The sequence below is a fragment of the Phallusia mammillata genome, chromosome 1 (genome assembly GCF_965637545.1).
Source record: "Phallusia mammillata chromosome 1, kaPhaMamm4.hap1.1, whole genome shotgun sequence".
Classification (NCBI taxonomy): Eukaryota; Metazoa; Chordata; class Ascidiacea; order Phlebobranchia; family Ascidiidae; genus Phallusia; species Phallusia mammillata.
In genome coordinates this window covers 20,026,136-20,054,003 of record NC_137252.1, presented here as the reverse complement: position 1 = coordinate 20,054,003, position 27,868 = coordinate 20,026,136, and the positions used below count along the sequence as shown (strand labels likewise).

Here is a 27,868-nt window from a genome sequence, read left to right as displayed (position 1 = left end):
ACAGCTCATAAGCCCTGGTTGGAATCCCCTGTCCTAGGCAGATGCACTACAAGCTAAATAAATCATTCATCTTGTTTATTGATGAACTTGCATGTATACTTTTGCTGTTGCTCAAGGAGGTGAACAAAATCGTAAGCACATCTAACAAAACAGTAGTAAGAAAAAAACATGGTGATTAATGTCTGTGTCACCTTGCTGCAGAAACATAATTAAGAAGAAATATAAAGGCAATCTAATAATTGTCATATAACATATCATAATGCAGTAACAAACAAAAAGCTTGGCAATGCACATAGGCTTGTGTGTGTGCCAAAGGAGGAGAGTGCTTGCTCGACACTAAAGCTTAACTACAAATTTATCACCTCTAAACATTTTTCATTAAAGTATCGCATGCTAACACATAATGAGTTGGTTATAGATAACAGAACAACTAAACATCCATGTAAGCAAATGTCTTTGGGCAATCGCCAAAAGGACCATTAAAACCCAACATGGAAAGAGTATTGATGGCATGATAGATAACCATTAAAGTAAAATATTCCACCAACTAATGATTAAATGGTGGATATGGTAGAATTCCATAAACATCCACAAATTTATTCACTGCCCTCAAACAACATTTAATTTACACTGACTATTATCAATCAATACAATATGCTAAAACAATGAAATTTATGTAATGCTTGCATTCCTGGACCAGTTTATGTTCAGTTGCAGGTCAACAATATTGTGATGCAAATAAAATGTCCTCAAATCTTATACAGAAATATGCTTCGTAGAGAATCACACATCAATTCTGAAACGATAAATAGAGCCAGCAATTATACAACAAATACAGAGCAATGTAGGTTAGCTTTGTACTAGAACAAAAATTTAAGTCGAAGCAAGATATAAGTCAAAAATTGTCACTAGTTAAATGTTGCTTTCACTCTGATTTAGAATGCAACATCATGGCTTCAATTGACAGTCATGGCCAGTAGACACCATGGCTTTAAGTAGCTGCCATGGCCAGTGGGCATCATGGCTTTAAGTAGCAACATATATGGCCGAGAATAAGTTCAGCATCAAGTATTTAAATGAGATACCAGGTATAGCAACCTTGATATAAACGTCATAAAAGAACAGTTTATTGTGCAACAACATAGGGCAAAATGTTCCTTGCAACCAAGGAACTGCTAAGGTATTTCTTACAACCACCAAAAGGGATTGTGAGCTAATCAGAGGCAGAGCTAACTTTTCCAGCATGGGGTTATTTTTTCAACATGGCCTTAAGATTAAAGTGTCTTAACTCTAAAAAATCAAGTCTCAACTACGTTGAAGGGTATCAAGACAACTACATGTGATAATATGTAATTAGTCCAAAACAAAAAGTTGGAATCGCACAGTGTTCACAGCACTTGACTCCCTAACATTAGCAATTGGAAAAAAGTAACATAACACGTTTGGCATAGCTTGCTAAAAAAACTTACATGTTGCTGTCTCAATGAACATAATCGTCTGAGTGTTTGTCCATTTCAACTTTTGCATGTATTTTCATGCTCCTGTGAGACTTCATGTCAGAGAGTTTTTGTATGGTGAAAATTAAAATGTTTATGAGATTACTTTCCCATGTTGGGAAGCAAAGTTAAGTCCTTTTACGGATTGAATTAATCTCATTTTCTTCCAATCTTTCAGCTAAGTCAGGCTCACAATTGTATGAATTAAGTAGAAATTTCAACAATTGAAATTTGTAGACTTGTTGTTTTCAACGATTTCAATCTGACCAATTCACAATGGCGGGATTATTCCATGAACACATGCAAATTCTTTGCAAACTAACGACGATGTTAAGTTCAGTGAAAAGGTGTTCGTTCGGTGACAAGCGATCGATTCGTTCGGTGACAAGCGAACTTTTCATGCAGTGACAACCGAACCTTCAGTGGCAAGTCTCATCCGATCTTTCAACACGTCCAATCATAGAAATCAAATACATTTAACAGACGCAATCATCTACATCAGTGGTTCTCAAACTTTTTTATTGTCGGGGCCAAATGGTAGTTTTTTAAGTGTGTAGGGAGCCGCAAAAAAACAAAACCTTGAGAAAATCAATAAAGATTATTACTTTGAAAGCTAAAATAGCAATGTTTGGTGGTTTTCTGAGGTCTGGTGCGAGCCGCAATATATGTAGTTGGGAGCCGCATGCGGCCCCGAAAACCGAGTTTGAGAACCACTGATCTACATTATACATACACATCAAAAAAATTAGCATGCAGAATTTTTCTTTTTCACCTCACCAAAATTCAATCTGAGAGTTTTATTCGCATTATAATCGTCCACGAATGGATATTTGCTTGTCTCGGCATCGAGGTTTACATCTCTTGCCGGTGAGACATTTAACACATTTACTTGCCAACAAAACTTGCCCCTTGCCAACCAGACTTGTCTACAAAACTTGCCACTTGCCAACAAGACTTGCCACTTGCCAACAACGCTTGCCACTTGCCAACAAGACTTGCCACTTGCGGTAGAGCTACTAACACGATACGTTTCTCCTGATCCAACAGTGCTTAATTTTGGATAGGTGGCGTGGCTTACACCTCGCTTCTGCGCACCTTTTTTATCTATCGTTTTTATGCGACGCTTGTTTCGCACCTTTTTATCATTCTTTTATGCGACTAAAGTGTATATAAATGGGTGCAATTGATGTGGCCTTCATATCACTGATGATGGCATGAGCATTTGCCGAAACGTTTGAACAATAAAGCATGTCGCTTTTTGCGTTTGTTTGTCGTATTTTTATAAACACGATTTTAGGTTTAAAACCACAAAAATCGAAGTTACTAGTCAAATATTTACGTTTTAAATCTAAAAACACTGACACCTTGCGGATATTTTGTCACTTAGCTCAAACGTCATGTGACGTCACCTCGTACCAACTTGGTTTGGAGCTTGTTTGTGGTCGGTGGTTGTTTACGTTCTGCGACGCCAATTACGTTAGTCAGTTTAGGTATTTTGGTGTTTAAATGTTTTCATTTTTATACTCAAGTGTGCAAAAATGCCTGCAGTGTGTTCTTTGTATGGTTGCAATTCAAGAGGAAAATCAAAAGGCCAGCAATATGACACTTTTTCGCTTTCCAAATATATAGAGATTGCGGTCAGCTTGGATTAAATTTGTTAACGTGAAAAAAATGGAAGGGACCAACGAAATACAGTGTTCTTTGTAGCCTACATTTCACAGATGAATGTTTCACAAATAAAATGCAGTATGACAGGGGCATGGCAAAAGTTCTGGTGTTAAAGCCAAATGCCATTCCATGTATTCATTAAAACAGCCTTCTTCAGCAAGAAATGGCATTGAGAGCGGCTGCAAGAAAAGTAGCATATGGTATGCTTTAGTTAATTGTTTTCTGACATAATCTCATTTAACATTATAGTCTTTAATATTACCATTATGTCATACTAATTTAGTTTATTGTCATGCCATTTACTTGGTAATAACAAAAAAGTGTGGTTATGAAAAAAAGCTGTGATAATATCAGTACATTTTCATGTAGGGAACCACCCAATCTAAGCTATGAACCAAAATACATTGTGGGTAAAGGAAAACTTCTTTACCTCTTAAATGGTGTACCAGAAGTAAATTAACTGCAGATTTCCCTGGACACTCAGCTAAATTTGGTACATACACAATGATGGATGATGGATCTTTGCAACAATAAAATTGTTGCTATTAACCTTGTTCATGTGTTCAGTTGGTAATTTCATAATATTTTCTAGAGCAATGAAGTGGCAAACAGCAATGATATGGAAAAAGAAGGATTCTTGGGATGCATTGAAAACATCACAAGCAAAGGATTGTTTATTAAAGTCTTTGTGACTAACAGGCATCCACAAATCATTAAATACATTAGTGAAGAATCGTCAGAAACAAAACAATATGTTTGGCATGTAGCTACAAGTATGATAGAAATAAACATGAGCATACACCAGTATATTTGTGTTTATGGTTTTGAATTTAGAAATCGAAAAGAAACTGAGAGCATTTTCTAACAAAGCCTATTGCAAAGAGTTGGGACCTTGGGTGAAAAGCATATGCAACCACACGTATTGTTGTGCAGCAACGTCACAAGGGAATTCACAACTTTAGTTGACAAGTGGCTGTCAGTCTGGCAACGTAACTCTGAAGTCTTCCCCAGCACCATTCAACAAATTTTCTGTAGGCAGTATATCTGTAACGCATAGAGGTTCCTGGTGGCATATTGCATGTTAGTAGTTAGTACAGTAAAACTTACTCGCGACGGGTGTTAATTACCCTCATCATGATTTCCCAATTGACGTTTAAATCGATAACATGCTGCTTCAAATACATACACGTTGAGACATATAGATTCAAATCCAGGACATGCTTTTATACAAAGCAGATGCGATTCAGAATATTCGTTGAACTTGGCTAACTGCTGTTGCACTTACTAATTTCATGGCAGCAAACGCATGATTTTCTCTCCTCCATTATTACATAGTTAGTACATAAACACCTACAATAATTCTGTTACGTGGAAAATACCTTTTGTCAACAACAAAACATCTACCTTTTTAAGCAAACAGTTGTTATTTATTGCTTAACTGTCAACTACGTATCTACGTTAATTTTATCAGTTGTGAACAATAAAAAAATGTACGCATCAAAGCTAAAACAAGCAATAAAAACAACAGCTGACCAACGACATATTCCATAATTATTATTAGCCATAATTACTTCCCAAACAATACTGGTAAGCTGCCATGCCTGAAGTTTGTTTGTGGCAAAAAAAGCAACAGGCCTGGAAAAATTGAATAGGATTGATCGGGCATAAAACTGCAACGCATGGGTTGCAGCAACTTGGTTTTGACCGCGACAAGAACCTAAATCTACAAATCCAATCATGGAATCTGAATTTGCATCGTACACAATTGATTCTTTCACTAAGACACAAAGATAAACAATAGTTCCAAAAAATTTAGAGATTTCAGAATAAATACCTTTCATTTCATCCACAGAAACTGTTAAAAAGCGTTGGTGTGGTTGTGCGCAATAGAGCAAAACTGAAGATTCGTCGTGTTTATTGCTTTATTTAGTTGTTTTTTTTGTCGGCTGGATAGTCTTGCAGGCGTTACATACAAATTGCGTTAATCGTTAAATCCACCCGTCAATCAAAAGTCTATCGATCCGCAGAAAATTGTAATTCCGCGCAATTTTTTTGACGAAAAAAATATCCTCCGCGCAAAAACAAAACTTTCCAAACTGGTAGTCATTCAAAGTCCTGGCACTTGGCAAGCGAAGAATACCACTGCTGCGAAGTTCATTGTATGCAGCTTTGCTTTTACTTGCCAAACTCAAACAAAACCTGATTACAAAGCTTTGTTAAGTGGTAATAAATAAATAAATAAATAAAATTGCCCATATGTTAGAAATATTCTCACTTTATAATTTCTGGGTGATATCTTTCACCACTTGCATTTTTCTTATTCAGTTTGATTTGTTCCTCCCAAAAGATTTTGTGGAAATCATCAACCTCACCTGCTTGAGTTGCTACAAAATGTGTATAAAATGCCTAAAATGTTTGGTCAGCTGTGACATCATTAAAAAATGTCATACCACTTTCTACTATCATTTGAAAATCATTAGACATGTCATTGTCTACACCAGGGGTGGGCAACCTCCCAGCTAACACAAAACATTATGGCAACTTTCACAACATTGTTTAAAGGTTGTCATATGGTTTGTAAGCGTTTTTTGGTTGCATGGTATAACGTTAGCTTTGAACGTAACTCAAACGGTATTGTTACGGTTTAGTAAACACGACTTTGAAAAAATGTTTTGCTGTGGTTGTAATATAACGTGTTAGTAACGTCATCGTTCATACGTAACGCCATAAACGTTCTTGTAACTTTTTTGGACAAAATAATAAAAACGTTTTGTATTTACGTTATTATGTGGTTGCAGTTATCTGTTTTAAAAACGTTATTTTAGTTACGTATCAAACCGTACGTTTCTGTAACATAACTAAATAACGAGATAAAAACGTTTTGTATTTACGTTTTTAAGTAGTAGCATTTATCTGTTTTGAAAACGTTTTTTTCAGTTACGTATTAAACCGTACGTTTCTGTAACATAACTAAATAACGAGATAAAAACGTGTTGCATATAAACTGTTGGTAAAACGTCATGAAAATAATGTATCAAAGCGAACATACTTGTAACCTTTCTAAGTTACGAATACACAAAACGAAATGTTTTGACAATATTCACAACGTTGTTTAAAGGTCACCAAATGATTTTTTTGTGTGTTGATGAAAATGTTACACCAAGGTTCGGTGGTGGGCTATTAAGTTAACCGAAAAAGTCATAAAATGATTCATGAAAAACGTTCTAAAAACAACGTTTTGGTGTGGTTGTAATCCGAGGTGTGGGTAACGTCATGGGATATACGGTACGATATAAATGTTTTTGTTGGATTATTTTGGACGATATAAATATTTTTGTCTAAAACGTTTTAACTAACTGTTTTTGTGTTGTTACATATAGTGGTTTTAAAAACGCTTATTAAGATACGAATGAAATCAAACGTTCCTATCATCTTACCACACAACGACAAGCGTAAAGAAACGAATCAAATCCAACGTTCTTGCAACCTTACCACTCAACAGAACAAACACGTGCCTCTTAAACGCTTTTTTAATTAACGTAATTTAGTCATGAATCAAATACATCGCTAACTTTAAACCGGTATTTGCCGAAAAAAAGTTTTAGCATTCATGTTTTTATAATGGTAAACACATTACTTAAAAATCAATGACACAATTAATAAAGAGAAAAAAGGTATGCGTAAACAAACTTTGAAACGGTGCGGCTATAATGATGCAACCGCTTATGAATTGGGAACCACCAAGCTAAAATCAGGGGCGGCATGGTTCATGGCTGTAAGTGCGGCCGAACGTGCGTGCAGTCTTGTCGTGTGCGAGTGTGTTACAAGTTTAAGCTGTGCATCAAAGTATTTCCGAAAAGATAATAAATGGTACAGTATAGAAATTAAAACAGAGTCAGTGAACAGTTTGCGGGAGCTAACTTTTTGTTGAAAAAGTGTAATGTTTCAATTAGTTTTGCAGAATGCTAAACAATGTTTGTTTTAAATGACCCAAAGTAAATTTTGTTTAATGTAAGAGAAAATTTTCAATTTGTAATAGCATGGAAACCCTAAGAGTTGTATTCTAGGCCTTTTTTTATCAGCAAAATTGTATTTTTATATTTTTCATTAAATTTTGTTTTGCAGATGTCGTTTGCCATAGTGGAATTTATAAAGGAGCAAAGTGTCGAACTTGTACATTCAACTTGGATAAAAAAAAAGTGAATCTGTAAGTATCTTTTATTATTTTTGTCTTTTTGGTATTCTGATGGTAAATCAGTCATGTTTATATTTTCCAGACAACACAGTGTTTCTGGCCCAAACTAAATGCTAGACAGAAGGCAAAGAAAGGTGAAATTCCAGATCCTAAAACATGGGATACTTTTGAAATACGGATTTTCTCAGCTACAGGTAAATTGTGCTTTTATGACAATGAACAGTTTTTTACTGCTACTTTATGCTTCAGATGATTTTGAAATTGCACTGAAATGGGTAGCCAGGGCAGAATTAACCTCAAATGTGGAAAGTGATGATGAAGTGCCAGATGTTCGTTTAAGAAAAAAAGTGTGTCGATACTCTCCACCAGGTAACATTCTGCACTAATGTAGTACAAACCATACCTGTTTTCTAAAACATTTTCTTTCCAGTTGATAGATACAAACACATAGAAGCAAACAAGGAAAAAAGCTTGAGCACATCTTCAAATATAGTTCAAACAAAGACCAACAAATCAAATCCAGCGAAAGTGCTCTTCACAACATAAATGGTATGCATGTGCACGTTTACTTGGGTGGGTCCTTGCCAGATTATTGTAATTTTTTGCAGCAAAATTAAACATGTTATTGGAATTACAAACATAGTTAAACAAAGCATACCCAAAAATGATGATGGTAAAGTCCTGGAATTTGACATGCTGGAAAGACCGCTTGAATCCATACTGGAATTGAAGGATTTGGATAACAAACTTCATGACAAGGAGTTATGCAAATCACTGGTATAGTACATGTGTCTTGTTTACATATAAACTGCCCTGAATGCAAATCAATTTATCACATAGGTCAAATATTTAACCAATATTGGAGGGACCAGTGTTGGAGACAATGTGCGGCGTATGCTGAAGGCTGTTGGTTCGTATGGTTTATGGTCACAGTATAGCTATAAAGGAAGAAAAGGAAAGGAGGCTTTTTGTGGAACTGTTATGTGTAAAGTTATTTTAAGTAGGGTTGGCAAGCCGGTCAATTGACCGGTCAAATACAGTCAATTGACCAGTCAATTGACAGCACTTTATTTAACCGGTCAAATACTATTTTTAATTTTAAAAATCAAATGTGGTAAATTTTCTTGGCTTTTTGGTTGTTGAAAAGGATAATTTATTTCTAATAACCCTCAGGTAGAACAGTTTAAGGCATACTTTTGTAATGAGTGCTTTTTAAGCTAATGTAAATGTGTTTTGTTCATTTGAAATAAAGTCCATAACAATTAGGAGATACTATTCATTTGAGTTAATTCATTGGTATTTACTTATTCATTTTGCAAATGTTGCACATTTTTACTGACAGATAAAAAATCTAAGTAATTTAAAGCATCTGTGTAAACTTGTAGGTCTACAGTCCATTTTTCTATAGTTGATCCAAAAAATTTTTGTAGCTATATTTAGCTTATAATGGCCCAGAATAGATTTTTGTGGATGAGTTACAGGTCAGTACTTATTGGGATAAAGTACGTACATATCAAGCTTTTGTATATTCCTTTTTTGTCATGAATGGAGATCTGACAACAGCGTAACAGCATAAATTACGATGTTAAGCAGGATAAGCGAGTTTTGCAGTTAAATCTCAGTCAAAATTAGACTTTAATATGATGTATATAGAATATAATGAGAATCCAGTTCACAAATGTGATTACTGAATGAAAATTACAGGCACTCAGGTGGGGACATTGATGAAATGAAGCATGCAATGCGGTTGAAAAAGTCTGTAATATAATATAAACTGAACATTTCACAAACAAATTTACATGAGTTGAAACCTTCTTTTCCATTACTTATGGTTTAGCAGACGATTTAACTATCAACTTTTAACTAAAAATGCAATTTAATAGTGTGTATAGTATTTGACCGATATTTGACCAATTTGACAAGTATTTGACCGGTCAATTGACAAGATTTTATTTGACCGGTCAAATGCCCAACCCTAATTTTAAGTAAGTATTTTGCCGGCGAAAAAATGTGAAACTGGTTGCAAAACTGAAAATATGCATTTGTGATTTTTAGAAAGTGCACTGCGTTCTAACAAAGATCTTAAAGCCAGTGCAGTTAAGGTGGAGATAAAAGAATTTTTAAAGCATGCACCATACAAGCCTGGCGGAATTAACTATAAGGTACACAGATATTTTTTAATTTTTCACCCTTGATTTAAACTGCTCGAGTGAGTTACATTAAACTTTCACAGCTGATAGATACAGTTTGTAAATCAATTAGTTGCTTTCAATTTGCCCACTCCCCCCTTTAGTTCCCTTGCCATCACCAAAATGTAGCTTTATACACTAATGTTGTATGTTGTGCAATATGTGCTAATATACCCTTCTAGTTTATCAACACACTTTTTATACACAGATACTACAAGTGATACATTACTAGTTATTGATTTTGTAAGCTTAAACCATTTTTGTGTTTTAGAATAGACAGGCTGACATGAACATCTCAAGTTCAAGTTCTTCTGGCACACCCACTGTCCTGTCCTTGATTTCGTTTGTTTGTATTAAAATACTTAAAAAAATTGGTGTGCGTACAACGTTGCAGTAATCGTTATAGAAACGTCAATGGGAGTCCACACAATGTCGTTCACACAACTCACTTGAATAACGTGAGGAAAACGATACGAGTAACGTTAGGACAACCTAAACTTAAACCGCCAGTTGACGTGACAATCTTCGTTTTAACAACCGTTAAATTAACGTAACAAAATCGGCAAACTGAAACGTTGTGTAATCGTTGTTTTAACGTTATTATGGCGAAAAAACGTACGTTTGTTTAAACGTAATTAAAACGAAAATGGGAGTCCACACTTTATGGTTTTTATAACGTCACAGCAAACGTTTTTGGTAGTTTCAAAAAGTCATTACGCAACGTTGCCACGACGTTAAATTGTTTGCTGGACTGCGGCCCTTCAGTCAAGGTTGTGCGGCCCGCAAAGACGCTTCGATTTCAAAAGTACTGGCAAACGAGTCCAATTATAACATATTTTTGAGCTGATTAATGCGCCTGATGCTCGTTTTCTGCGATCTGGCAAAATGTGGCTAGATTTAAATACGAATTATACTTGTAGTTAAGCATATTTGGTAAGAAACCAAGCAAAATCACTTTGTGTTATACACAGGTGCGGCCCGCGATCCCATTTTGACATTTATAATTGGCCCTACAGTAACAAAGGTTGCCCACCCCTGGTCTACACCAACACAATCCTTGTCTTGTAAAAAAACCTTTACCTCTTCTTCTAGTTCAGAAATTCTTTTACATAGTTAACTACCTGTGGTAAACTTTTAACTTGTTTTCAAAAAAGTGTTACCTTTTTGTTTTTACTCTTAATGTGCTCTGCACTCTTTCCTTCAAACAATGTCCTAATTGCACTTTTTGCAATGTTGTGTTTTTCAGATACTTCTGTTATTGTTACGGTTATCGTTCATATCTAAGGATGAACAGTTGGAACACCTCGTTGAACCAGTAATAAAAATGGAGCAAGCTGATGAACTGCAGGAAAATACATTTTAAACAATGCAAGTTTTAATGTTTTACACAAAAGAGAATATTAAACCTCACCGGTTTGCTATAATTTTCACACAGGGCATCAAGTTCGTACTCAGTGGATCTCCCTGTTTGGTGGTGTAATGTGGGACGGAACCTAATCCTGTGCTTCCTTGACAAATATTTGATGCTGATATACTTTCAAGAAGTTGGCTCATGGTTACGCTCCTGACACACAACTTTTCGAAGTGACTGGCAAGACTAAACAAACTTTGTCTTCAAAAACTTTTTTTTCCCAACAATTTGGGATTTTTGCATTTTTAAAAGCTGAAAAGTTTTTATAACACAACTAAGGAGTCACTTTTCTTTCTTATGGTGGTTGCCTGACACTTTTTTCATTTTTAAAACTTTTCTGGGGCACATTTTGTGTTGGAAGACTTCCAATCTTCAGCTGTTTACGGCTGGCTTCTATTAAATAAAGAAAAAAAAAATTTTAACTCAACTTTGGCACTAAAATTACCAATAAGTTGAAACTGGGTAAAAAATGACGCTGTCTTTTTTGTATAGCTCCATGATGTGTTGATCGCTTCTATACCCAAGAATAATTTTTTCAAGGCTATCAGCCCATTGGAACTGTGATGAATTTGTATATTTTTTGTTTGGAACATGAAATAAAGTGAATTGTGGTGCCCGGTTGTCGCATTGTGGCAGACAGCAAAGCTTAGACATATTTTATGATTAAATCATTACCTAAAAATAGAAAGTTGTAGAACTTTTTCGCTCTGTTAGAGCTCATCAGATTGCCTGGCAGGCAATGAAATGGTCAAAAATACACTTACCTTTGCTGCTTTCAGTGATTTGTAGCTAAACCATAGTTTAGGTTTCCCTTGAAAATAAAAAAAAATGCTTCTTGTTTTTGGTCGGAATTCTAAAATTCATCGGTGAAAACTTTATGAACCTGACAAATAGGCTCTGACCCAATTTGCTTTATATTTACAAACAATTTCTCTTCCTTGTTGCACAAAACCTGTTTCAGTACGAGGTATAATTATACCACCGTGAACAATCTCTTTTTTCAACAAGTTTGTTTCTTTTGCATCAGAGATGGAAACATGCGATGACAATTTCGTATCGTTTTGCGCGCTATACGCTTAACCGTTTACATTTTTAAGCAAAAATAACGCATAGAACACAAGCGAACTACAACAAAATGCTGAACAAACTTCTATGCACTGAACCGTGACGCAGGACGAAGGAAAAGTCCTAAAAGTCCATTGTTACGTCAGAGGTTCCACTCATGTTTTTAATACTCTTTGGTTTAACCTTCCAGTGTTTTGATATTGAGCAAATATAAATTGCCATTTGTAGCGACTATAGACCCTAAAGTTTGACAAAAACGAGTATTTGTATTGTACTTTAAAAAGACCTTCGTCGAACCCCTGATTCGGCGTTGCCGAACCCCTGGGGTTCGATCGAACCCCGGTTAAGAACCACTGACCTAAACCAAATACATTCAAGAACATCACAAATACAATACAGTCCAAACAATCTAACAGTTCTAACTGATATAACATAAAATTATTCACCACAGCAAATTTAATGCAAACACCACAGACTTAGATACTACTCAAACACTAACTAGGCTACACGTGTGGAAACAAAGGAAACCGTGAAAGCAGGCCACACACTTGGTTGGCAGTTATGTCGTAACAATGGACGTATGGTGCAATGGTAACAACGGCGAAAAAGGTTTTTGCAAGATTCTGCATCCAACGTCTCAGCCCGCTTTTTCCTTGCCTTGCTCTGAATACACACATAGGGCACTAGCGTTGGGGTAAAAATAACACTTTATCCTCATCTTAGAGGGTTAGCTTAGCGCGGGATAAAAGGAGTTAGACCGGTGGTTCTCAAACTTTTTCATTATGTTTTCAAAACGGTCACTTTGCCATAATTTTGAGGGCTCGCGGTCCTTAACCCTGAGTGTATATTTCAGAAAAACGAAAGTTGATTGCAAAATTTTAGATAGTTATGCAAAATTGCGCGTAATAATGACCTAAAGACAGCTTGTGACATCACAGACAAGACATAAACATTGCAGTTGTGCGCGAACAATGGCATTTTTGTTAGTTGTCATGCAATAAAGGCTACTGTTTAGCAATGAAGGCAGTCGATTCACAATTCTACTTTGATTTGAACTGATTCAGTGGCACAAACTGACGCCAAATAAGATTATAGAAGTACTTTACCTTTTCGCGGTCCCCCAAAAATTGCCTCACGGACCCCTAAAGGACCGCGGACCCCAGTTTGAGAACCGCTGGGTTAGATAGACCGCCGGTGTTTTTATGTGACAATTATAAACGAAACAAAGCGGTGACGTCAGGTAACTTGTTCACTTACGACAACAAAATGAGCTAACAGGGCGCGAAACCAGAAAAAAGGCATTGTGTGCAGGATTTGGTCCGTGTGTCGCTGCCAGTAAAACGGTAATTGCACAAAAAAGGTTTAAAATCAAACAACGTAAGCACTGAATCAAATTAATTACTATATGGTCGACAACATTGTAGAATTACGAAAGATGTCGAAAATGTTTGCTGTACATTTGTACTTCAAAAGACCTTTTCGTCGCATCCCTGTTTTGGTGTTGAACCCCGGGGTTCGATCGAACCCATCAGGTTAAGAATCACTGATGAAGATGAACATCAATTTGTTCTGTGTCGATGGTTCGGAGTTGATTTTCTCCAAAGTGTAATTCCGGGATGTAAAGCCCATCAGGTCAGGACTGCCTGAGCCTGACTCAGTTCTTCTTCTTGATTTTCGGTCTTAATGGGTATTTTACTTAGGGCTACTCTAAAATACGCAATCTACTAAAAACAACTAATTAAGACGTTAATGGTTAGGGCTATTAGGACCAAAGTGAGGGTTTGTAATACAAACAACTTTACAATTTAGTCTCAGATACCTTTTGGGCCCAATTTGTGTTGACATGCAGTACCATGTAGTGTTTAGTACCACTCTCAACACATATAAGAATATTAAGCCCAAACTGGGCATCTAAAACTGAATTATATTTATTATTTTAACCGTCAACATTTTTAAAAGCTGCATACGTTTTATAAATAGATTGCGTAGTAGATTGTGTATTTTAGAGGAGCCCTTTTACTTATTCTTTGCTGAGCAAAACCACAACGCTTCCATTCGTATTTTGTTACATGGTGTGGTGTTAAAATTCTTTGTCGATGAGATCCTTATAGAGGTCTTTTTTCGTTTCCTTGTGTTCATTACTTCATTGATAAGAATATGTCACAGCCAGTGTTGCCAGGTTGCGCTTTTGTCGCCGAATTGGGCTACTTTCGACATCAAGTTGCGGGCTTTTTTCATTAGTTGCTGGTTGCGCCTTTTTGGGCGGGTTTGTAAATGACATTTTCTCCCGTATGACGAGTAATGATTGCATTATTATTGTGACGTGGAAAACGTTGTAAGTTCAATTTCGACAAGAAAAGAACTAATGAAACTGCCGAGCGTCGGAGATTTAACATCCAGCTGAGCAAAAGAATGCTCAGTCCACGCAATGCAATGTTCATTTTTCAAACAAAGAAATTTAATAAACGCCTTCGTTGTTACCACGTAATAAGAATTGTCTCTTGGCAAAGACCATTGTTTCAAAGGTCATTTTACTTTGTTATTAATGCGAAACATGTTTTTTTAAGTAGAGATTACAAAACTTTAAAAAAGCATGAAAAGTGGGTAAACAGAGTGTGTTCAATACGGTGTTACTGGAAACAGCTCAATTTCACGTTTGAAATGCACAAAAATTAAATCTGAAACGGAGAAACCTGAATAAAAACAGGTGAAAGTAGTAAAAATCAATTGTATTTCAGGTATTTGTAAAATTGGGCTCCTTTTGGGCTACTTTTGACGGGTAAAGTTGCGCCTTTCCACAATTTGACCTGGCAACACTGGACAGCGACCAAACAGGTTCGGATTAAAATTGTTAAGTTAGCAACAAAGCAGTGACAAGTTTGAATCAGTAAGTTGAATGTATTTTAATTTTTTAGTTGGCAGAAATAGGGTGCGTTTTGTGTTTTTGTGATGGTTAATTTTATTCCTTAGTCTTTAATTTGTCTGTTTCTCTGTCGGAATAAAGTTGTAGAACTTAGTTGGGTTGGGGTTGTACTTAAACAGTTAACTTTGAATATCTTTTGCTGAGTAATTCGTGGTTAGGCTTAAGTTAGTTAAGGACCTAAGGCAGGGGTGTCCAACACGTGGCACGCGTGCCAAAAGTGGCACGCAGAGCATTTGAAAATGGCACGCAAGTTTTTGCACATTCAGATGGTAAACATTAGGATTTGTCAGGCAATTTATATTTTTCTATTGATTCTTTTTGGCCGTTATTCTAACTTCAGTAAAGATGATCAGTATTAAGGTTACACAAATCCACTAATTAAATTGGTCGTTTTTAGACTCGATCTGTCTACTTTTAGGCGTTTGAAACTGGCAAATTCTTGATCATTCCGGGCCTTTATGCTGTCGTATTATATTCCATGTTATGGATTCTGCGCTTTAAGCGACATGGTATGCTATGAAAGGTTTCTGGAGTATCATAAACAAGTTTGACAACTTTTCTACCTTTAAGACGTTTAATACATGGTTTGGAAAAAGTACCAAACGTTGGCACGCGAGTATATTTTAAAACCTAGATTGGCACGGCGGTGCTTTCGAGTTGGACACCCCTGACCTAAGGTGACAGTGTAATATTAACACATTAAGGAAATAAGGTGTAATAATAACACCACAAATGCAAATGTGTAGCATGAAAAAAGCTTACACACAAATATAACAACGAGTGATCAGTTTTAAACATTTCTGTTGGTACTGCAAATACCAAAACAATACAAGCAAATTGCCAAAAAAATATTCAGTAAAGATTTTTAAAAGAATACTTCCTGGGGGCGCTTTTATATAACATAACTTATAGATCGAGGACAAACAGACAGTTATTTTTTGTTGTCATGATGTTGTCCCTGATACCAATCAGTTATAGTCGCAGCATGATTAAATAGATTTATGAGTATACTTGTCAACGGTAAACATAATCAGATCACAAATTGCGTTGATTTACAGTTGGCAGATAAACATGTTAATAGAGCTTAAATATAACTGCTATGTGCAGTATGACAAGTAACATGTAAAATTGATTTATATATTTTTTTTTTAACTTAGGAAGGGTTCATATACTGTGGTATACCAAAACAGGACATTTGTAAATACTTCCAAGATAATTTAAAATACTTACACATGGAGTGTCAAGGACCTGATGATACAATAATAAGCAAACATGACAAATATTTGATTTCCCTGGAAAAGCAAAACAAATATTTAAAAGGGTTAAACACAAAAAGTAAATCAGCTGAGGAACTTGAGAAAAGGGAAAAGGCGTTTTCCCCATATGTAAATGGAGCAAATGCAGTTCAATGCTGTTTTTCTCCAAGAAAGAAGCACAGAAAGCTGTCTTCAACAGTACATAAGTCAAGGGCATCACTTACCTGTTCAAAAGATTTTCATCAAAGTGTATTATTTACACCACGCCCAAAATCAGCATCAAACCTACCCACACAGTCCGTATCAATCAGAACAAGAAAATTCTGGGGTCAAGGATCAATTCAAATCAAAGCGGATGGAGGTGACACCTTTAGGGCGGTCAGGGGGAATTTGGATCACTCATATGTTGATGACTTTGAAGAATGTGATAGCTCAGACGAAAACATTGTAGAAACTTTTGACCGGCAATTTGAAGGGTCTGAAGATGAAGAAATCATTCCGGAGGCAGTGTCAACCAGAAAATGTTGGAATGATGCACCACAAGTTTCAGGTGGAGATGTTGTATGTGAACACATTTTTGAAACTGCCAACTGTTTAAATATTAACTTTGACGACATTCCCATTCTTGGACAAACAAATAGATTAAATATCTCTTGACAAACAGATTCACTTTAAATTTACAGTTTCAATTGAAATTACAACATTTGTTTTGTACGGTTTATTTTTAACTCCGAGTGATTGAAAAAGGCCTTTAGTTCTGCATCATACATTTCTTCAGTTAACGAAACGATCAATATAATAATTTTTCAGTTTATATCAAAATGAGCTCCTGAATAACATGCAGATACTTAGTAAACTGTGGTTATTGTTAAGCTGATGTCAAAAGTTAACAGTTATCAGAAAATAAAATCCTTTTCTTTCATTGGATAATTGTGCTGTTACAAATTTTAATTTTGCAGTGTGTTGGAAATTTTGTTTACATGATTTCTTTTAAATAAATGCAATATTTTTGTTTGTGTGATTTGCTGTGTTCGGTCAGTGCAGTGACGTTGAATTGTTTAGCATACAGTTTTTATACATGCAAGTGTGGTGGCAAACTTGTCTAACACAATGTACCTTTTGTTACACTGTCTGTGATCGCTAATATATTATTTAACTAATGCAAAGCAGAACAATTATATACTTAACATTTACTTCTTATGTAGTGTATTCCTTATGAAGCACGATACATTAATTGTTTCATTTTTTGTATGTTACCCAGTGAACCAACAAAAATATAGCAAAACATTCTTAGTTACCCCTTTAACAGATATAACCCCTTAATTACAATGTGCTGTAGGGCAATTTTTTGTTTGTGCTTGAGACTTGTTATATTCAAGGTTTAATGTTGTATTCTCGATCAGAGCAAATCAATAGAAGGAATAATACGAATACAAGCACGGTTTATATAGCACCTAAAAGTCATAAATCAATTAGCATAGCAGCACAAAAATGCGAATCATGTAACTAAAACGCAATGTGCGAAATGAGTACTACACAGGCCTCGTAATGTCTAATACTTGACACATTCCCCAACAAAAACACAAAGCTGCGCAATAACAATATTACGTCATTAACAACAAAAACATTGCGGAGGATTGCGACGTCGCTTGGACCGTCGCGGATCATCTGGACCGTAGTCGGTAGTTGTCTGGGATGATACTGGTAAATCACCAGAAGTTTATCTTCCACATGCTGATCTTCGACATGAGCATCTTCATTTACCGGTGTTGGAAGTTCACCGGGATTTTCATCTTCGAAAGATGCGTGTCGCGGACGGAGCTGGTCAATGTGGCGGCGCCACAGTTGTCCCTGAGATATCACCTTCACAGTGACCGATCGGGTGCCGTGAACTTCTGTTACAACGGCTGGAACCTAGCGTGGATCATGGTTGTGCGTCGGTCCGCAATCCAAAGCGTTGCACGACATTCCAACCTTTGTGCAAAGCGATGTTTTTTCGAGTTTGCGCGTGACATTTCTCTTGATTGCCTTACTTGGGCAATGTGTGGCGGTGAAGGAAAAAGTGTGTCCACCTTCGTTTGCATCTGACGGTTATTAAGAAGTTGACTAGGAGAATACCCGTTCCCACTCGGCGTCCTTCGATATTGCATGATACATTCGATTATCGCTTGCTTCGGGGGTAAGGCATTTTGATGCTCGGCACAACTGTGACATTTGTGACAAATATCCTTGATGTCTCTTTCAATGTTTGACCAGTAAACAGCTGTTCTGACCGGTTGCTTCATTCTCTGCATTAACAAATGACTTTGGTGCAAATAACTAGTACTTCACGTTGAAGTTTAGCAGGTATCACCGTGTGGCGGTCATGATATTAATGTGCACAAAGTTTATACTTAACGTTAGCATGTTGTTTGCAATAATGTTGCACAGCATGTAGGGGAAGTGTTTAACCTCTTTATAGGCCTAACTGGATGTAAGTGTTGGTATTTCCGTTCTCATGCAAGTCATAAGATATTTTGAGTCATTTTGTTATTCTAGAATGTTCTGCACAAACATAAGGTGTTTGTTCATCATTACGCATACTGCCTCGTGTTTATACTGTTGTTTCCGTTTCAAGTTTAAAGTATAACACAGCCACTCGTACTTGAGAAGAAGCATAGCAGCTCGGGAAGAGGGCGCTATGACTTTATAAATTGCACCTTTGCCATAAAATGAATTCTATAACTTAAAGGAAAAAAGGTTTCACGCAATAGCCAATATTTTGCTCTACTATATATAGCTTGTTTTCGACTTTGCCGCCGGTCTATTTTTGGTCTATTCTGGGTATATTCTTAGATTATTTTTAGTCTTCTGGTAGTCTATTTTCTTCTATTTTTCTCCCTTTGGGGATGTGGAAGCTGATTTAATCGTTCGCCTTTGAAACGTTTACTCAAGAATACAAAGAAAGACACGCTGTGGGGCTGTTAATCAGTCAGCTATTATTGAGATGCAAAGATCAGACTTACCAAACAATTTGCAATGAACATCATCGTTTACACTGTAGCCGCCTTTAACAAGTCGCCATCGAGGCAGGTGCTGCTACACCCGTTACATGGTACGGTTTTGTAGTGATTGTCTAACGCAGGGATCACCAAACTTTTTTCACGGCGGGCCGGATAACATTAAAAATATCTTGCGAGGGCCACATTGGTTGCAAGCCCTAACGCGCGTCTTTCCGGGACAAACAAAAGTGCAACCTTTTTTGTGCTACGGTCAAACAGTAAAATTGTTTTAAAAATTATTGAATCTCTTCTACAGGCACAACTCATTTATTCCATCACAATTAACAATGTATTGTCGTATGATTTCCACGTCTCAAAAAAACTTAGGTGTGATCGGATATATTTTGAAACCAGTCGCTGAATGCTGTATCGCATTCATGTACTGGGGCTCCTCTAAAATACGCAATCTACGCAATCTACGCAATCTACGCAATCTACGCAATCTACGCAATCTACGCAATCTGTACGCAATCTGCTTATAAAACGTATGCAATCTTTAAAAAATGTTGACGGTTAGGGCTTTTAGGGTCTGGGTGAGGGTTTATAATAAAATTAACACTATAATTTAGTTTTAGATGTCCAGTTTGGGCTTAATATTCTCATATGTGTTGAGAGTGGTACTAAACACTGTATGGTACCGCATGTGAACACTTGTAGAGAAAATTAGACCTGAAAGGCATCTGAAATTAAATTATAAAGTTAATTGTATCACAAACCGTCACCCTGACCCTAATAGCACTAACCGTCAACATCTTAGTTAGTTTTTGTTAGTAGATTGCGTATAGCTTGCGTAGATTGCGTAGATTGCGTATTTTAGAGTGGCCCCATGTACTGTCCGATATCCACCTTGTAACTTGGTTGTGGGGCATTTTAGGACAAGATGGTCTGTGTCTTGCTTAATTGCTCCACAGTGTGGGCATTCCGAACATGTGGGCAGTGCGAGCGTGTTTTGGTCGCAGTCGGTTCGCTGCTACCCAGTTACATCTATGTGCTAAGTCGAAACCTGGCAGTGGAGTTGTTGGGTCGTCTACTAGCTCTCCTCCAGCGGGCATGTTATTAAACCAATATTGTTTCCATTCTTCAGTCATATCGAAAGTGTTGTCAGTCTCTAAGTTGTAGATTGGATGCCTGGATTTTAGTCTACGTGTTTTTGGTGCTTGTCTTATAATTTTGGTGAGGGGAATTTCCTCTGGAAGTGTTTGAAGATTCTGTATCATCTTCATAGCTGATGCTCTGCGTCGTAAGTGTGGGAGAGGTATTGCACTCATTGTTGGTAGCCAAGTAATAGGGGTGGATTTTAGAGTTCCTGATATTATTCGCATTGTTCTGTTCAGTTGGATGTCCAATTTTTTAGTGTGAGTAGCTCCCATGTTGAAGCACAGTATTCTGCAGCGCTGTAACACAAAGCCAAGGCAGATGTTCTCAGGACTGATTGACTTGCTCCCCATCTAGTGGCTGCTAGTTTGTTGATCAGTGAGTTTCTAGTTTTTATCTTGTTTGATAGTTTCTGCAAATGTTGTCTATAATTTAAAGTTCTGTCTAATGTTATTCCAAGATACTTCGGATTGGGGTCCGTTGGCAGTTGCTTTCCATCAATTATAATATTGAGTTGTTGGTTTGCGCGGTGATTGTCCAGGTGGAAAAGAGTTGTCACTGTTTTAGTGGTGTTCATTTGTAGATACCATGTCGTGAAGTATTCCTGGAGAGTGGTGAGATCAGCTGTGAGTTGGTTTTGAATCGTTGTTAGACAATTTCCTTGATAAGTTAGTGCCCAGTCATCCGCATAGCCGAATTTAAGACATTTGGTTTTAGGCATGTCTCTGATGTATACGTTGAATAGTGTAGGGGCCAGTACGGAGCCCTGAGGTACCCCGTTTTTTATTTTAAAAGTTGTGCTGGTGTCGGAACCTACACATGTGTAGAAGCGACGAGTACCTGTCATTTTTGATATGATTCGCAGCATGGTTCTGCATTTTATTATTTTGGCTAGTTTTAGTAGAAGACCATCATGCCATACTGTATCGTAGGCAGCTGATAAATCTACGAATATTGCTCCAGTTGTGTTTTTTAGTTCATATCCTGTTTCAATGTGTGATGTTAAAGCAAGGACTTGTTCACTGGTGCAACGATGTTTTCTAAACCCAGATTGTTCAGAGGGTAAGAATGGTTCGACTAGTGGCGTTATTCTGGCAAGTATGATTCTTTCCAAAACTTTGTAGGTGCAGCATAGAAGAGAAATTGGCCTGTAACTGCTTGGGTTGGTTGGATCTTTTCCTGGTTTCAAAATTGCTATCACTTTTGCTATTTTCCAATCTTTGGGAAGTTTTCCAGTTTGAATAATGTCTGTCAATGCGGTCCTCAGCTATTGAAGACTGTTATTTCCTAGATGTTTCAGCATTTCAGGGTAAATTCCATCTATTCCAGCAGCTTTGCTCGCTTTTGTTTGCTTTAGCGCCTCTTTTAATTCTGACATTAGTATATGTGATGACAGGTTGGAATCTTCCGTGTATGTGCGGTATAGTTGTTGATATTCTTTTCTTACAGATTTTTCAAAAGTGTGGTTTGGTTTATGGTGTCCTCGTTGTTTAATTTCCTTTGCGATTTGGTTTGCACTTATCGGAGCTGCAGTTTTGGGCTTTGATGTTGAATTAAGGTCCAGTTTATGTAGAAGTGCCCATGCTTTGCGGCTTGAGTGTTTGAAGTCGAGATTTTCAACTGTACTGATCCATCTGTTTCTCCTGTCTTTATTAAGCGATGATAATAGTTGGTCTGCTGTATTATTCTCATTTGTTTCTTCGTAGGCTTTGAACAAGGCCTCACTTTCTTTTGACCAGCAGGGAACATACCTTTTTCGTCTACCTCTTGGAATGTAGCGTCTTGCACTTTTTAAAACTAGTTTGTGAAATCTGGGTATTGTTTGAGCTGATGGAGGAATATGGATGCATGTCTGGTCCACGGCTTTAGCAAAGTTTTCCCAATCAGCTTGTTCGAAGTTCCATCTGTTTTTTGGAAGGGAGTTGATGATAGGAATTTTTAATCCAACTGTAGTTATTATGGGCCGATGTTGGCTATGTGGAAAGGAGGGCAGAATTTCTGTAGTTGCTGGCAATGGATCAAGGTTATCGTTTTTTGATACGAGGCATAGATCTGTTGAATAATCTTTGTTCCATCTTGAGGAATGAAAGGTACCCTGGGTTTTGGGGTAGTATAGTAGATGAAGATTTGTGTCATTTATCCATTGTCCTAATTGTTCGCCTGCTTTGTCGTTTTCATTATATCCCCAGTCGGTGTTGTGGCTGTTAAAGTCCCCAATGTAAACAGTGGGGTGAGGAAAGGGTGGGAGAGGAGGATTCGGCCATTCTTTGTTTGGTGGTTTGTACAAGTTAACAACCGTTAGTTCTTTGATTTTTACTGCTCATCTGTGAGTGTTGTTGGATGTTAAGACTGATTGCAATTCTGTTACTTCAGAAGGGTTTTTGGCATAGGTGCATATCCCGTATTTGTCATGGCAGATTTTTGAAATAAGAGTGTATCCTGGTATTCGGGTCTTTGATTCCGGTGATGTTGCTGTAGCGTGGGTTTCTTGGAGTAATGCGATGTCGACTCTGTATTGTTGGAGGATTTTCCCAAGATATTCGCATTTGGGCATTGAACTTCCCTCGATGTTAAGTGAAAGGATCTTAGTCTGGTTACAGAGTTCCATGGAGCCTAACTTATTTTTCGAACCTGCTGGGCTCTGTAGGTTGTCAGCAGGAACGCGAACGTTTTTATTCTGGGCCACGTTCGATCCAGCATTTTGTTTCATTTCTTTGTAAAGCATCATAGTAAGTAAGGTAGTTATTCAGAGACGTGTACCCAGGATGGCGCGTTGCCGTTTGGGTACCGGGTTGGACTCGATCTTAGTGATTGTAAGCCCCTACACCAACGACAAGGTGTCGAGTCCCTTCGTAGGGGACAATTAACAATAGAAAGCCGTTTATTCGCGAACAATAATGAAGGCATCATTGATAGTTTTGGTTTGGTCTGTGATAAAACTAACAACTTTTGGATCATCTTTTGCGTTCTGTAAAATTAAGTGAACTTAGTCCTACATGTTGTTGCAGAAATACTTTTACATTAAATTAACTTTTAACGTTTAACTCAAGTTTTAGTTTTTCCAAGATATATATTAGGAGCAAACACTCGAAGGTCGGATGAAATGACGTCAGAGTTTGCGGTAGTTCTCGGATTCTAACTCGGTTTGGCCAAGCCCAAGTCAATTGCTACCTGCAAATTTTACTTTCAAAGCGCAGACAAGCCCCGACGAATGACGCATTATGATTTGTATAAAATGCATTGTGACATCACCATCAAAAACACGCAGCAAACAAAGTACAGTGAATAGTCACATCTACTTACTGGTCGCTGATGGAAGAGATATGACAAAAATGACTTTGACGTTTTGTTTCGTTTTACCTGCTCTATCTTTTCCCAGCGCCCCCTTAGTGAGAGCAAACGCCCCCAGGGGGGCGCTGGCGCCCCGTATTGAGAACCATACTGATATAGTCAAACCCATCTCTATAACCAAAGTAGGCCTACATGACTTTTGTTAAAACATGTAAATATGTAACAAAATATATCTTAAGTTACTTTTTTATCTGACAACACAGTTTCCTGTTTGCCGCAACGTGAACTCTGTGTCGGTTGAAAGTGCTCAATACTCATTTTGAGCCATGGTTATAGTACGTTTAGAAACTAAAATACATTGCTTTATTTGACACAACAAAGACGCCGCAACACCCTGTTTGGTGTAGGGTTGAATTATCCGGATAACGGATAACCGGTTAACCGATTAACCGAAGAGTTTTTTGCTATCCGATATCCGGATATTTTTGTGTCGGTTAACCGGATAACAAAAGAATAGAGCTGCCTGCGTAAGCATTTTATGCATTTTAACATAATTTTAGAAAACACGCAGTTACTGTGCAGTGACAGATGCAACAGACGACTTTATGTTAATCCTAATTAATACGAATATTCACTTTGTTGTACATATTCCCTACTGATGTTGTTGTACATTTCCCTATACTGATGTTAAAATTCACGAGAGAATTGAAGTCACACTTATAAAATAGAAAATGCATCCATTGTAAGGTGCTTTGCCCGAAAGGATAAATTTTGAGATTCGAAAAAGAAATGTATACGTTTAATAACAAAGTTTGGGGCTTATTTTCGCTCAGAAAATTGACTGTAGGGCAAAATATGAAACAACTGATGTATCATGCTTTTTCAGAACTACACTGCTTAAGCAGTAATTAAAATGCGTAAATTTGATATATGCCGGACAATTATAAACACTGAAACGAAATCTGTGCCACAATTGAATGATTTTGTAATAGGCTTATTATTATCCGGTTAACCGAATAGCTAAATTCAAAATATCCGTATATATCCGTTATCCGGATAGTGGAAATTATTGATATCCGAACCAACCCTAGTTTGGTACATGTTGTTAAAACGTTTTAACCACTATCAAATTAATAATAGTAATAACTTAGGTGTTTTATGACGCTTCAATGTATAAAAAGCTAAATAAAATTACGTAATTTTAGGCTTGGGGCAATGCTCTAGCTATCATTTTTTTGTCTGAGCGTGTTGTTGATGGGTAAAATAATAATGTGTGGGCCTCCAGCAGGTAAAAGGCTAAAAAATATTTTGGGGCTTCTGCCGACCACTACTCTGGTTATGTCAAACTTTAGATTAGTATAGTTTCTTTGTAAGTAACTTTATGGCAAAAAACATCATAACAGAAAAACTATGAGTGAGATGAAGCGAATCAAAAGACCCTTTCTTACAAACATTGCAGCATTGTTCCCAACCTTTTTTGAAGCGACCCAAACACTTCCCAAAATTTTGTTTTGTAGTTTCTCGCGACCCATAGACATGCATTCTTGCTATTTTGGTTGTATTTTTGTCTGTAAATCACAAAAGCTTTCTGAAATTCCTGGGCTAGATTAGAAAATCAAAAAATTAAACAAATATTATTCGTTTTTTTTTCGACCTAACAACTTCATCGAACTAAAGTCTAGAACAGTGGTTCTTAACCTTTTAATAACGGTCGAACCCCTACGATATTCTTCAGCTTATGGTCGAACCCCAACAAGTTACATCCTAGGTTTTTAACCCATTTAGTTCGGTGGGTCATAATTAGTGCTTGTTCAAACGTAGTGGAACAGTTACTGTTTGCCATTTTTTTAAATTCTGAAATAATAATACAAGCAACTTCTTTTAGAATTGCTTTAATTCTGGCAATTTTTAGTTTTTACCAAAATGAAGCATTGTATTTTTAGCATCTGTACACAAACATGAAATAGATAAAGTAATAAGTTTTTGCTGTCAAAAAATTTAGTTGTTTTTTTGCTTACAAACAATGCACACAATGCTCTTTGTAACGTCAAAAAAAAAAGAAAAGAAAACCATAGTGCAGGGGTGCAGCACAACCTTTTTGCTAGGACGGCCGCATGGCAGATTCTTATTTCACCAACGACCGCCATTTGCTTATTTTTGTTTTTAAATACTTGGTTTATATCATATATATATACCATATAATAGCGCCCAAAAAGCCAAGATTAATTTCTAGCTTGGTACACAGATCAGTCTTAATTAAGTGTTTATCATGTCATAATCTATATTGTGATGCTTGTAGTACCTGTTTTGTTCACATTGTTTGCACATCATAGGCGTACAAAAAGTGACGCAAATGGTTATTTGGATGTTAATACTCTTTTTAGCACCACAAAAACTGTTTAGAGCAGTTTAAAAATCAAAATATTTTGCAAAAGAGTTTTATTTACGTCACGGCCGGCAGTACATATATTGTATAATAAACATGTTCACGGCCGCACAAACCCGGGATAGGGATAGGCCTTAGTGTAACCTTCCAGTTTTTTGAGATTTGGCAAATAGAAATTGCCATATTTTAGCAACAAAAGATCCTAAAGTTTGACGAAAACGAGTATTTGTATTGTATTGCGAAAAGACCTTCGTCGAACCCCGGTTAAGAACCACTGGTCTAGAAATATACCTTGGCCCGAACTTTACAGCTGTTCATTACCAGCCAGACAACGCGCAACAACATAACTTATGACGTCACAAACTGAACTAATCTTTATCACGCAAAGTTGTCATAAAATTATTATTTGGCAACCATTTAAAGCCATGTGAAAATAAATAACGCTACGAAGCCCTTATTGTCACAAAAACAGGCGGCCCAACAAAATTTTCCGGCGACCTAACTTCGCGACCCATATAGGTTTGTGTTTTTTGTTCGTACACTGAAACTGAAGAAGGGTAGGCACAATATATATTCGGTTAAAAAATCATCATACCGATTGGTTCTGTTTGACCTAGGTTTAAGTACATTGGGTTTCAGATTAAAGCAAGTGTTTTCAACGCCAAAAAGTAAATGCAAATATGCAAAATAAAACGTTCAGACCATGCAAGCGTGTTGGGCGCAACATAAATTATAAGCTTATAGAATTAATTTATGAAAACTTTTATGCAAACGTATAGCTAGGTATCAGGGGCGGCTCGTGCTAGGGTGCTGCGGAGCTGCAGCACCCCCTAGATCAGGGGTGTCCAACCCGTGGCCCGCGGGCCACATATGGCCCGCAGGAAGGTTCTGAGTGGCCCGCGCGGTATTTTTCGAAATGACTCATATTATGAACTTTAATTAACGCTTGCTCAATTTATGGCGATCTTACATTCCGAGGATTGGCATTTATTGTTTGCTTTATTTCTTTGTCAATAGAGTAATACACAACTGTTCAAGTTACGTTTATTGCATCACAATGCACATTGTTACGCATCACAATTTCTGCCTTGTTACGTCTACAATCTTATTCTTGCTTCAAGAGTCAGTCAATATTTATTGCTTCATTGTTGTACATCTGAAATCAAACACTCGCGCAAAACGCATTCAGCAGTGAAATATCTCACGCACTCTGCAGTGATATAGATTATGCCAAATAAGAAACGAAAAGCAAGTAACGCTAACAGAATATACTAAGAAAAGTGGACATGTGGACAGCCATTTTAAGATTACAAATTAGCAGTTAACACTCAAGTGGCCCGCGCAATCATTCGTAAACCGCATGTGGCCCTTTGGCCAAAAAGGTTGGACACCCCTGCCCTAGATATTTTCACCTAATATTCCTACCACAACATTACAGATAACTTTCATGATACTTATTTTTTTATTCCTAAGTATAGTTTTTATAAGTATAATTTCCGCCTTGATCGGCATTTTTTTCATTAAAAAAAATTATAGCATTAATATGTTATCTATGGTGGAACTGCAGCTCCAGTTTCATGACGAATCGTGACGTTTTATGACGTTTTGCACTTGTGCGCACTTAGAAAAGCTACATGCCGGGCGAAATAGGCGACTGGTTGCTGCGGCTCGCGCAGCTCCACCAATCACGCAGCGTGTGAACCGGCCGCTGTAGTTGTGTTGTCTGTTCCGGGTCTATATTGTGCTCCAAAACCAAACCCGTTTGCTATATTCTAAGTTCGTTAGTGAGTACAGTTAAACAATTTTTTTGCCATGTTTTAATTTATTTGTTGGAAGGTTAGTCGTAAATTTT

General features: G+C 37.0%; 3 protein-coding genes, 1 long non-coding RNA gene and 1 pseudogene across 8 annotated transcripts; 3 read left to right on the top strand and 2 right to left on the bottom strand.

Moving 5' to 3' along the window:
* Positions 1-58: 58 nt before the first annotated feature.
* Positions 59-2,759, bottom strand: LOC145225443 (uncharacterized). Its single transcript, XR_013859895.1, has 2 exons — positions 1,470-2,759; positions 59-796 (listed from the first exon to the last, which is right to left on the bottom strand). It is a non-coding gene; the product is annotated as an uncharacterized LOC145225443 (long non-coding RNA).
* Positions 2,760-3,293: 534 nt separating this feature from the next.
* Positions 3,294-4,208, top strand: LOC145207764 (uncharacterized; annotated as a pseudogene).
* LOC145207632 (uncharacterized) lies at positions 4,142-5,648 on the bottom strand. Its single transcript, XM_080078741.1, has 4 exons — positions 5,615-5,648; positions 5,440-5,548; positions 4,272-5,363; positions 4,142-4,208 (listed from the first exon to the last, which is right to left on the bottom strand). The coding sequence occupies exons 1-3, from the start codon at positions 5,646-5,648 to the stop codon at positions 5,153-5,155; spliced, it is 354 nt and encodes a 117-aa protein (XP_079934867.1). The 3' UTR covers positions 4,142-4,208; positions 4,272-5,152.
* An 875-nt stretch (positions 5,649-6,523) lies between these two features.
* On the top strand, positions 6,524-11,573 carry LOC145225419 (uncharacterized). 5 transcript variants are annotated; one of them, XM_080092123.1, is made up of 9 exons: positions 6,524-7,034; positions 7,290-7,371; positions 7,442-7,553; positions 7,609-7,728; positions 7,790-7,932; positions 8,003-8,136; positions 8,200-8,269; positions 9,415-9,521; positions 9,820-10,787. In XM_080092123.1, the coding sequence occupies exons 5-9, from the start codon at positions 7,911-7,913 to the stop codon at positions 9,943-9,945; spliced, it is 459 nt and encodes a 152-aa protein (XP_079948249.1). In that variant the 5' UTR covers positions 6,524-7,034; positions 7,290-7,371; positions 7,442-7,553; positions 7,609-7,728; positions 7,790-7,910; the 3' UTR covers positions 9,946-10,787. The 5 variants fall into 5 exon arrangements, with proteins under 5 accessions (XP_079948249.1, XP_079948239.1, XP_079948269.1 ...); XM_080092113.1 differs by lacking the exon at positions 9,820-10,787 and adding exons at positions 10,795-10,916; positions 10,984-11,573 and having other exon boundaries at positions 6,526-7,034; positions 7,790-8,136; XM_080092143.1 differs by having other exon boundaries at positions 6,526-7,034; positions 7,790-7,908.
* Positions 11,574-16,104: 4,531 nt separating this feature from the next.
* LOC145206945 (katanin-interacting protein-like) lies at positions 16,105-17,224 on the top strand. The gene has a single exon (XM_080078557.1). The coding sequence runs from the start codon at positions 16,180-16,182 to the stop codon at positions 16,858-16,860; it is 681 nt and encodes a 226-aa protein (XP_079934683.1). The 5' UTR covers positions 16,105-16,179; the 3' UTR covers positions 16,861-17,224.
* The last annotated feature ends 10,644 nt before the right edge of the window (positions 17,225-27,868 follow it).

Bases quoted from the DNA above. Each gene is read 5' to 3' on its own strand.
- LOC145207632 (XM_080078741.1), bottom strand. From the start codon at position 5,648: ATGTCTAATGATTTTCAAATGATAGTAGAAAGTG. The intron at 5,549-5,614 runs GTATGACATTTT...CACATTTTGTAG, and splicing joins TCAAATGATAGTAGAAAGTG to CAACTCAAGCAGGTGAGGTT. The intron at 5,364-5,439 runs GTGAGAATATTT...CTTTGTAATCAG, and splicing joins TATCACCCAGAAATTATAAA to GTTTTGTTTGAGTTTGGCAA.
- LOC145225419 (XM_080092105.1), top strand. From the start codon at position 7,906: ATGGTATGCATGTGCACGTTTACTTGGGTGGGTCCTTGCCAGATTATT. The intron at 8,270-9,414 runs GTTCGTATGGTT...TGTGATTTTTAG, and splicing joins GCGTATGCTGAAGGCTGTTG to AAAGTGCACTGCGTTCTAAC. The intron at 9,522-9,819 runs GTACACAGATAT...TTTGTGTTTTAG, and splicing joins CTGGCGGAATTAACTATAAG to AATAGACAGGCTGACATGAA.
- LOC145206945 (XM_080078557.1), top strand. From the start codon at position 16,180: ATGGAGTGTCAAGGACCTGATGATACAATAATAAGCAAACATGACAAA.